Here is an 11,669-nt window from a genome sequence, read left to right as displayed (position 1 = left end):
TAGGTCTTGATCAGGCTAAAAAAGGCCAAAAAATATAACAATCTCAACAAATTCCAAAAAATATGTTAGAAGTATAATTAAATAAAAGACATCCAAATGGTATTAAAGAAGCAGTGAAAAAATGGATTTTGAAAAATCAAGGGTAATTTTAGAAATGAAAAAAACTTATATAAAGACGTGGCCCCAATCACTAGAAGTTGTTTTGATGCCCAAAAATCCTCAAATCAATCATCTCTACTTCAAGAGATGTATAGATATTAAAATAATAAATTTTAAGTCTCAAAAATAGTGTTTCTTATAATTGCATTTTCTAGACCGTCAATTTCTGAAGCTTTAAATTTATAATTAAATATGAAAACAAAATTTTAAGATATCGCAAAAATTTTCAATACTGAAACATCTTTCAATACCATTTGAAGGTGCATCTTACTTTGATTGTTTAAGGCCACGGCCTTTTACAAACCACACTTTAAAAATAATTAAAAAAAGATACTCTTTAAAAATAATTAAAAAAAAATAGGACAATGTAAAAATGAGTATTTATAACCAATATACTTCTCAATCTCCTTCAAAACAATAGAAAAATTTTAAAAAACGTATTTCAAAGAATTTCCCATTTTGTGAGTTTTTTTAATTTTTTAAGTTAGGTTGGTCAAACCAGTTGAGCACCCTAACCAGCCAATACCGGCCACAGCTAGTGGCCGATTCCAGGTTGACCCAGCTGGTTTTGCAAACAGGGATTGGGAGCTAAAGGAGAGACGAGATTTCTTTTTCCTCATACCCCGTTCTGATTGAGAAAATGAGAGAGAACTGAGGGAGAATGGAAAGAGAAAAGAAACATGAAAGTTCCACTTTCCCTGTTGACTTTCCGTGTTGAAATGGATCCGAGATCTGAAAGGCTCTAGTTTTCTTCTGCCCCAAAGAAAGTAGCATTTTTCCCAAAAGGATTACACATTTTCTTCCATTTGATCCAAAAATGCGATGTCATGTTCTCTCCCTCTTTCTATAGACTCTCTTAAATATCAGTTACATGTTTTTCCTATCTTCAAGAGCCTCTCTTGCATATCAGTAACATTGCTTTCTCGATGGATTGCCTTTGCTTCCTTTTCACATATGGTGACAAGGTTCTGTCTTCTAGAATACATGAAGCAGGCCCATATTCAGTTCTCTTTCTCCCTCTCTCATGTGAATGGCACAATCGAGCTGAGCCTGCATCCAAGGTAGCAGTGAACCTTCGGGTTTTTGGGTTTGGTTTAATGTCCTTTGAGTTGTTTCGCAAACTGAATACAAGTGGTCATCGGGCAGTTTGTCTTGATAGCATTGGCTTCAATATGTGACCTGCTTACTGCAAAGCCCTCCTGAAATGTAAGAAATTATTGTAGGTCAAACTTCTTAAATTCATTACCGTAATGTTCTCATGTCTCTACCTCATGGTACCTAAATTTTGATAATGCTGGGTTATTAATCCTCCAGAAGCAATTGGGGGCCTTTCGCAAAAAAAAAAAATTGCTGTACAGCTAATACAGAATAATAGCAACTGGTACCTTAATTCTATCCTCGTTGGTTACTGAAAGAAAGAAGTAATGCAAAATGCAAATCGAAAATGAAGAATGATGGAGAACAGATGACACCAAATACCTGGTGGAGTATATTCATCATGGCATTGACCCCAGGTGTGTTCAATTTTGCTCGACGAGACACCTGAAAATGAGGGTATGGAAGCAGCCAAAGGTAACGAACAACCAACTATCAAAAAAATTTAGAATTTTGATAATATCTTTACCTATTTACCTTTTAAAACTTATACTTTTCTTTTATAAAATTTCAGGCAATATTGAAGCTTTAAACCTTGGGTTGAGGTAACGAAATGCTAACCTCATCAAGCTTGATGTACCCAAATGGCAATCTGGGATCGCATTCAGCGAGCATCATTTTCATGAGCTTTTCTAAATGGGTGTCCCCAGAATCCGGGCCTATCCACCCCCATTGATTGGCCAAATCTAGCATATTGTTTATAGTGACTGGGTCATGAAGGGGGCCCGTCCAGAGTGGCCCCGAAACGACCAGTGAGTGAGAAACCTGAGAGAGTCCAAGAAAATGCTGGATGAGAGCTCTTGCAATGAGTGAGAGAGAGAGAGAGAGAGAGAGAGAGAGAGTCCCCATGTGAAATGACTGTGTAACAAACACAAGACAGTCTCACATGATTGTTGCTACAAGCGCAACACATTTGCCCAAGGTCATCCCAAGAAAATGCTTGAGAGTCTCCACACTTGTTGCAGTAGCTGATGAATCCATAGTGGCTGAAAGATGACAAGAGAAAGATTTTTGATAGATGCATGAATCATTCTAGGTGCTCTAACTATATATCCCAATGGGTGCTCTCTCTCTCTCTCTCTGTTTTTTTTTTTTTGTGTGTGTGTATACATGTGTATGCGTGTGCACGCCCGCCCAAAATATGTATAGATATATACACTTGGTCCCACTTGGATGGCCCAACAAATCGAATGAGAGCATTGAGATACTGAAGGAAAATTAGTTATCTGTTACTAAAAAATACACTATCAAGAGGTTCCCACGAGAGAGAGAGAGGTATACAAGGACCATGGGTTTTACAGAGACCACAACTTGCAGGTAGCCCACCATTATTGCATAACCCAAGATGACAAGGTAGAATATTATGAGTGTTGTGCGTCCAAGTCTTACCAATGAATGGAAGGTTAATGAAGATGGGTCTGAAAAAACTAAGGGCCAATACCAAAAGAGGTGAATAGAGCTTGTGGGTGAGAATGTAATCCTCAAAGTTGAGTGAGAGATATACAAGAGAGAGAAACAATCTAATTCAGGCAACACTAGTACGAAGGTGTTGCCCAGCAAAGCTAATCTTTTAGGGCCCCAGGAATGGTTACAACTTACAAGGGTCTGGAAGACCACTGATCCAGCAAACTGTAAGCCTCTAGAAACTAGGGACCTCTTATTCATACTGTGTTCATGGAGGGAAGCATCTCATATCTTGAAATGGAGACCACTCAAAAGGGTAAAAAAACAAACCTCTTACCAAATTTGGTCCACTCAAAAGATGCCTCGTAGTCTCACCCAAGCCGTAATGGCCAGGATCCAATACCGTTATATAGCAGAAATGGCAGTAATAATGAGACAAAAAAGGAGAAAAAGCAGAAAACAGTGAGAAATGACATTTTCCTTGAAATAGAAGAACTTTATTTTACTCAAACAAAAAGGACATTATTTGAAAACGCCTGACCTTTTTTTTAAATGAAGGCATTGCCATTATAAACCATAATTGACAGAACTGTTATTCTTACAGTAACAATCATAATTGACCGAGCAGTTATTCTTACAGTAACAATTACAATGGACATGAGCATTGTTTTTGCCTTTTTTAAACCATGGTCTAACCTCTCAGGAAGCTTTCCACGCTGCACTCGAAGCATAACTCTGAATATGGGGCCATGGTAAGAATAATACGAGAAAAGAGGCAATATATAAAAGCCCAATGTTGCAGCTTCCCTCACAGCCCCACCTATAAGCATTCGCAAACCAACCTCATTTGCATATGGAAAATGCCGAACATATGCTCCATATGAAGCTAAAGTGCTAAAGAAAAAAACAGCAGTTACACATCTCATGATAAGAATGAAGTATGCAAACCAAACCAAAAAGGGAAGGGGGGGGTGGAAAGTGAGGAGAATTTCTGAGAAAAGAAAACCAAAATGGAGAATAACTCACAACGAAGGTCACAGTCAAAATTCACAATCATTTAAAATCATTCGTTTCTTGATCAGAAATAAAGTAATTCAATCATACCCAAAGGAAAAGTAACTGCATCAAGATTAAATGTGGCCTATTGCTTTTTAGATGAATCTTATAGCTTGATGCCAGGTTTGAGGGTTTGGTACTGGTACTGGTACTGCTATAAGTTCTTTAATACCAACTGTGATACATTTCAATGTTGAGTGTGACACTAGATATTCTTATAAGTCAGTATCAAATCTGATACTAGATATTTGGTCAAATTTAATATGAAATGTGATACAGGATATTCGATCAAATCTTCAAATTAACAATTTACAGTTATTTGACCATTGAGACATTTGCCTAATTGGAACACCAAGTTGGAGAAATGGCATTCCCTCCTTTCATTTTCCTATTTTCCTGGTCTTGATGTATGGTGCAGCCAAAGGAATCTACGGATAATATTGATACGTGAATGACATTGTCCTTGGTATCTTACATAGTCATATACCAGAAAAAGAAAATCGAATCTAAGAATCACAATCTGATATTATTAACTATTCAATCATCATTAGTGGGGACCAGGGTGAATTCAATCCTAAATCAAAATTACTCGCTAAGGTCAAAGCCACCATATTGCCTGTAGTTCCCCATGTAGGTCACTACTCACACTAGCAAGCAAATAAATCTTTTCATCCTTTATCAGGGAGGGGAGAATCGTCAATTATCAAAAAAATTGACTATTCAACAGGGGAATATATTGCTTTTACTCACTCCAGAAGGTGAAATGATTCCTAAAAATCTCAACAAAAAAAAAAAGACGATAGAATCCCAATTAATAATAAAAAATTCCAATGCTAACAAATCCAGCTCTGAAAGGAATTTAGTAAATTCACTTACTGATAAGGGCGATGGCCTCCAGATGAATACCCATCCGTAGAAGTAATATACATCAAACCCCCAAGCTTCATTGAAGAGAAAGCTGATTGCAAAAATGTAGTATCGCTACCAAAAGAATCAATATCAATAAGATCGTAGTAATCCCTCTGCAAATACCTCTCAACCAGTAACCTAGTAGCATCAAAATGGGTCACAACCCACCTTCTATCTTCAAATCCAATGTTTCTCTCACTAAAATTGTCACATCCTCTAGACCCATCTCTACCATCTTCTCTTAAAACCCCACTACCTTGAGAACAATTGTGACCATCTTCTCTGAAAACCCCAATTTCGTGAGACCGAGAAAACCCATCTTCTCCAGAAGGCTTGCTTTGAGAATGATCATTGCAAAGGTTAAATTCTTGAGAACCATCTTCTCCAAAATCCCTAATTCTCTGAAATTCATCGTACCCATCATCAGAAACCCCAATTTGAAGAGACCCATTATCAAAAACCCTATTTTTCAGAGACCCATCTGACCCACCATTTCCATCTCCTCCATAACCCCTACTTTGGTGAGCTCTATCAAACCCATGTTTCCAAAACCTATGTTCTTGCTTAAGATTGGAGAGAATTGTGTTCCTTTGCTCTTCATTACCATCATTAGCCCACACAAAATCAGCATTTGCTTGAGAAAGATACCTTAAAGAACGAATTCCACAACCGCACATAGCATCCAAAACTCTGAGATTTCCCTTGGTTTTCTTGTAAAGAGCAGCAGCAAGAACACCAAGGTCTCTACCTGCGCAACTCTCATGCCGGAAAAATGAGTCACCAACAGTGAATTTGAGGCCTCTCTCTGTGTGTGAATTAGGGATGGGGCTAGCGTTAGGGATAGGGTTTTGTTTGGGGATTTTGGTTGGAGATTTTGGAGTGGGTGCTGGGGGAAGAGAGGAGGGATGAGGGGAATTTGAGAGGTGGGAAATTATCATGGTGGAGGGAAATGAGGCTTAGTTGGGATTTTGGGTTTTTGAAGTTTACGGACGCACACGAGTCTCTCTCTGTCTCTCCCCTTCTTATATACTATGCTCCCGCTTGAGCATAGTGTATATCTACGACCTCAGCTAACAGACCTGCAAGGGAGGATTTTTTATTTTTTATTACCTTAAATTTTAGAAATTGAATATTCTCAAAGGGAAAAAAAAATTGAAATTTGAATTTTCTACTACTTAGATTTCAACTTTTAAAATTGGGCAGTCTTTATTCAATCTTGAGGTGTTATTTATTTTTCAAGTGCATTGCGGATGTAAATAAGATTTTTATTTTTATTTTCTAATTGAAGTTAATCTATGAGTTCAAGAAACTTGGGGTCTTGAAATTAAGTACTAAATAGGGTTTTACTTGAGGAAGTAAATGAACAGTATACTCTTTACTTGGGTATAATATTTTTTTGGAATATGAAGCCGGCTTGAAATGACTTCAGATAAACCGAGGGTCATCTATGCTAACGTTATTAAGCCAAGGTTGAAGGGTGACGACAATAAGAAAGGAGCTTATGACTAGAGAGATTTTAGAGCACATGACCTTCAACAAGAGAGGTGATCTTTGAAAGAAAGGGAGACAAAGGTGATATTTAAAGGGCAAAGGGAGAAAGTGATGTGAAATTTGAAGTAGCGTAGGAAAAATTGAATTGGAATGGTAACTGGATGTGGCCCGAAAGCGGGCGGTTAAATCGGCTTAACTGGTATACCGGCCCATACATCCATTCTAGCTTAACAAGTCTTGGGTGGTAAAAAAATCTTAATAAAATATGAAAATTATATTTAAATAATGATTAAACAAAGTATATCCAAATAAAAAAACATGGATTTTAAAGAAGGTTATAGCTTGCACGTAAAGCTTAAACAATCCAATTAAGGCGCATCTCTAAATTTTACCATATAAATATAACTTTAATATAAAATTTTTTTTGGATGGGTTGAGAATCTATTTTCATCTCTAATTATAAAATTTTAAATTCTAAAAAATAGTTCAAATCAAATAAATCTATAAACACATGAAAATCTTGAAAATGGACCGTCCAGTTAATGTGTTGCAAGATACACTATTTTACGGATTAGAAATCTTTTTTTCTTTTCATATTCATGTGTCTTGATGTCTAGATGAACAATTAGAGGGTTTTCCAATATTCAAATAACTTTTTATTATGGATTTTTCAGGTGCATCTTTAATTCTGTAACCTTATATAAAAGGTTTTATTAGGGGTATTTTTGAAATTTTTTGAAACAATGGAAAATGTTTGAAATTTTTTAAAACGATGAAAAATGTAAAAATAAGTATTAATGGCAAAAAAAATTTACAGTTTTTTTCATAATGATGAAAAATATTAAAAAATACATTATAAAGAAAATCTTTTATTTTTTGAGATTTTATATAAATTTTTTAAATTTTTTTTTAAAATATCAGGCCAGTCACCAAAACCAACGGAAACCTGCCATTGCAGGTTCCGATCTAAGGAAGCGTTACTGGTTAAACCACTGGATTTTTCCTTCAATGATTTTAAGAGGATGGGGATGAAGATAGAAACGTGATCCTTGAGAGGATGGAGAAGAGTGAGGAGAGCAAGGAGCGACATGATCTTTGAGATAGAGAGAGAGGAGAACACACGAGAGATGTTGTGGAGAGAAAATTAAGGATGGTTGAGGAAACAGAATCTGAATATTTAAAATTTTAAAATCTAAATAAAGTGAATGGCATACATGAATTATAAATTATCCCTATATGTGTTTTTGGAAAGAATGATGATGAGTCCCTCGCAAAGAGCCCCGTTTTTTAATCGTTTTGAAGCTTCTGAATTATTTTTCACTGCATTTACACCACTAATCCAACCCTCTTTCAAGAAATTGGGCAGGCAAAGGTAACATGCGAGAACCAAATATCTCTTCTCTCTCTCTTCCCAATCTTAATCACCATCCCTGGTTCCTCAGGCCCACTTGCATGGTGCATCAACAATTTAAGAGGCAGCCAGAATGAACCCTGCTCTCTCTCCATCACCATCTCTCTGATAGCCTCAAAAGTTCTGCATCTCTCTCTCTCTTAAAACCTTTAAAAGTTTGGCATCTCATCCCACCAGTCCTGAAAAATTGAAGACCCCAAATTAACTCGACCTATCAACCCCACCCAGTCTCATTCTATACATTGGGATGCCTCAGAAACCAATGGTTGATGATCTCCCTTTATACCTTCTCATCGATCTGAACCAGAAAACCACACACGCTACTCGATATAAGACCCAACAACCAATTCTTAAACAACAATATTACACTGAAATTCAATCCCATACCAACCAAAAAAAACCTCAAATTGAATTTGAAGGCCAAATCCAACATATATAAAAATTTACGAAGGAAACCCATATATCGGACAACAAAAAATAACCCAAAACAAAAGCTCTTTGCATTAGAAGCATTGAAACAACATCTGTACAGCAGTAGAAAAGCATAAACATGAAACAGTGGCACAGGAAATCATCAACAGAGCACATATTACCTTCTTCGCTCTCTCAATGTATTTAACAGCAACAAGTTCTTTGGTTTTCTTTTCTCTCACAAGCATGGCAACTCCAATATTCCCCCATCCTATATTCTTAAGAGGCTCGGAAACCAATCCCTTAAAATTATATTTGGATGGAGCCGTAGCTCCATAGTTAAAGTTTTTTATTTTATAGGAAAAGATAGAACCGCACCACCCCACGTACCACCTTTTTGGGGTTTATTTTTTTTTTTACAATGAAAAAAAATCGAGACAAATAAGAAATTTTTGTGGGTTTTGACAAATAAAAGGAAGTTTTTGGCGGTTTCATAGAGACAGAAAATGGTAGAGAATAAGGTTTTGTGGAGATTGAGTATTGGTTCTTGGGGTTTGTGTTTTCTTTACAATGGACAAAAAAACTCTAGACAAATAAAAGGAAATTTTTGGGGGTTTTGACAAATAAAAGGAAGTTTTGAGGGGTTTTGTAGAGACAGAAAATGGTAGAGAATAAAAAATGGTAGAGAATAAGGTTTTGTGGAGATTGAGTATTGGTTCTCTAAAGTAAGTTGAATTGTAATTTTATTTATTTGATTTAATGAAAAACGTCAATTAGTCGAATCACTTAAATCCCTTTGTCATTTTTATGTTATTTATTTTGAGGTTTTTTTTTATTGCTTGTTAGTTTTTTTTGTGGATTCTTTTTTTCTCTTACTTTATTGGCCAAAATCGACCAATTGGGTTTAGAGTTTCCGCTTACAACACTTAGTTGGATACCAACTTACTCAACATGTTTACGATTAGAATTAAGGGAAAATTACTAAAAATCATCTAAAATGAGCATTTTGGACTTTCTACCCCTACCTTAACATTTCTTTACTCTTCTTTTTAAAAAATCAACTTTTTTTACTAAAACCCCCAACCCAAAACAAGAAGAGTTAAAGACAATTTTACCCCCGTTTTGACATTTACTTTTTACCCCTCCCGATAATCCATTTACTTTGTTTTTCTCATGAACCCTGGTTTTTACCTTGTCCCTCTATTTTCGTCATATTGATGGCTTCTTCCTCAGAGCTCACGGCGTCACGGCTTTCTTCTTCACCACCACAGCTTCTTCATCACGGTTTTCTCTATTTTCTTTGGCTTTTTCGTCACCTCTTCTTCCCACCAAATTTCCCTCTCCATTAGCTTCCGCACGGTTTTCCCTTTCTACGAATTTATTTCTCTCTCCATTGGCTTTCTCACACTAATCGAATATCTCTGTAGGCAACATAAATAACATATAGAACAAATTCCAACCCAATATAGAAGTATTCTAGAGAGAGAAGAGAGGAGAGAGAATGTGTCTCGATGTGTTTGAGAGAGATAGAAAGAGAGTTTGTACATTATAGAGGTATTCTAGAGAGAGAAAGAAAGAGATATGGACATTTCGCATAATACAGGTACTCTAGAGAGAGAAAGATGGAGATTTTGCACAATAGAAGTATTCTAGAGAGAGAGAGAGATTGCAAACAGCACAGATGTTTTTTAGAGAGAGAAAGAAGGTTGTTTGGTGAAAGAAAACCAGTATTTATAGCAAACAAAGAATGAAGGAACAAACCAAAAACTTGGAGCATTTTTGGGGGACCAGGCATTTTTTGAATGCATCCAAAGATCACCGTCCGACATTTATGAAACGCGCTCCGACAAAACTAAAACTCACTCCGGTATTTTCTGAAAGCACTTCGGAGATTAGTTCACTGTAAAAAATCAGTCCGGCACCTGTATAAAGCACTGCGGAAAAATTAAAAATCACTCCAGCGTTTTTTAAATCCACTCCGGAGATTGATTCACTGAATCTAGAAAATGCGCACCGACAAAACTAAGAAGCACTCCAGCGTTTTCTGAATGCACTTCGGATAATGTTTATTGCTAAATAAGCACTCCAACATCTGTAAAATGCACTCCGGCAACATTAGAAAGCACTCCGGCATTTGCTGAAACACTCTGGAGATTAGTTCACTGTAAAAAAGCAGTCCGGCATCTATAAAAAGTATTTTGGTAAAACTAAAAGGTACTCCGGCTGTTCTTGAATTCACTCCGGAGATTGATTCATTGTTAATAGCTAGTTCGGAATCTAAAAAATGCACACCTACAAAACTAAGAAGCACTTCAGCGATATGTTTCATGGATACACATGCACTTCAGTTTGGCGTTTTAGATATTCGATCTGGCATATTGTTTTTTCATAAGCACTTCGGTGAATAATAATCGCGGTTCGGTGTTAATGGAAATTGGGGTCCGTTTGTAGGTTTTGATCGCATGTTCAAAGCACGGAAAGGAATATTTTTGGCAAAAAAAAAAAAAAAAAAAAGACCCTTTTCAGTTAGAAGTTTTAGTAAGAAAAGTTAAAGTAGGGGTAGAAGGTCTAAAGCGCACATTTTGGAGGATTTTTAGTAATTTTTTCTAGAATTATCGTCCCATTAGATCTTATAATATCATGGAATATGAGGATATATGATTGGGCGGTGTAGTACTTCTTATTATTAATCCCGATCGATATAGACATTCTCTCTCGATGCGGCCAAGGGTTTGTCCACTTTTAACAGTTAACAGTTATCTTACTAGAAAGTGGATTTGGATTTATCCACTTTTAACAGTTGACAGCAGCGTTTTAAAAAACGCTGAGTCGAACCGGACTCGCCCGGTTCGACTCGGAAATAGTGAAAAAGGAACCGGATCGCCCGAAAATCGGAAATCGTCCGGTTCTTGAGAGAACCGGACGATTCTGTACAGTGAATCGCCGATTCACTGTACGGAATCGGCGAGTCCGAACAGTGAATCGGCGATTCCGTACGGAATTTTTTTTTTTTTTTTTTTTTTTTTTTTTTTTGTGGTAATCCATGATAGATTTTTTTTGTAATCCATGATCGAATTTTTTGGTTTTTTGTAACCCATAATAGAATTTTTTGTAATCCATGATCGAAATGTTTGTTTTCTTTTCTTGTAATCCATGATCGATTTTTTTGTTTTTTTTTTTTTTTTCGTAACCCATGATAGAATTTTTTGTAATCCATGATCGAATGTTTTGTAATATATGATCGAAATATTTGTTTTTTTTTTGTAATCCATTATTGAAATGTTTGTTTGTTTTTTTTTAATCCATGATTGAATTTTTTGTTTTTTGCTTTTTTTGTAACCCATGATAGAGTTTTTTGTAATCCATGATTGAATTTTTTGTAATCCATGATCGAACTATTTTTTTCTTTTTTTGTAATCCACGATTGAATTTTTTGTTTTTTTTGTTTGTTTTTTTTTGTAATCCATGATCGAATTTTATGTAATCCATGATCGAATTTTATGTAATCCATGATTGAATTTTTTGAAAATTTGTGATTTTTTTTGTTTAATCCATGATCGAATTTTTTTTTGTAATCCATGATAGAATTTTTTGAAAATTTGTGATTTTTTTTTTAATCCATGATAGATTTTTTTGAAAATTTGTTTTTTTTTTTTTTTAATCCATATTATTC

At 35.7% G+C, this 11,669-nt stretch overlaps 1 protein-coding gene across 8 annotated transcripts; it reads right to left on the bottom strand.

The window, feature by feature from the left end:
- Window positions 1-834: 834 nt before the first annotated feature.
- LOC18432268 (N2,N2-dimethylguanosine tRNA methyltransferase) lies at window positions 835-5,684 on the bottom strand. 8 transcript variants are annotated; one of them, XM_020666168.2, is made up of 6 exons: window positions 4,651-5,682; window positions 3,415-3,612; window positions 2,201-2,300; window positions 1,876-2,079; window positions 1,639-1,701; window positions 835-1,358 (listed from the first exon to the last, which is right to left on the bottom strand). In XM_020666168.2, exons 1-6 carry the CDS (start codon window positions 5,619-5,621, stop codon window positions 1,254-1,256), a joined length of 1,641 nt encoding a protein of 546 aa, XP_020521827.2. In that variant the 5' UTR covers window positions 5,622-5,682; the 3' UTR covers window positions 835-1,253. The 8 variants fall into 8 exon arrangements, 5 of the variants coding, with proteins under 5 accessions (XP_020521827.2, XP_088731216.1, XP_088731213.1 ...); XM_088875090.1 differs by having other exon boundaries at window positions 3,415-3,538; window positions 4,651-5,681; XR_016061760.1 differs by lacking the exon at window positions 2,201-2,300 and having other exon boundaries at window positions 4,651-5,684.
- Between the last annotated feature and the right edge of the window lie 5,985 nt (window positions 5,685-11,669).

Source organism: Amborella trichopoda, chromosome 8, assembly GCF_054954075.1.
Source record: "Amborella trichopoda isolate Santa Cruz 75 chromosome 8, AtrichopodaSantaCruz75HAP2 v2.0, whole genome shotgun sequence".
NCBI classification, from domain to species: Eukaryota; Viridiplantae; Streptophyta; class Magnoliopsida; order Amborellales; family Amborellaceae; genus Amborella; species Amborella trichopoda.
This window is presented reverse-complemented; position numbering and strand designations above follow the sequence as displayed.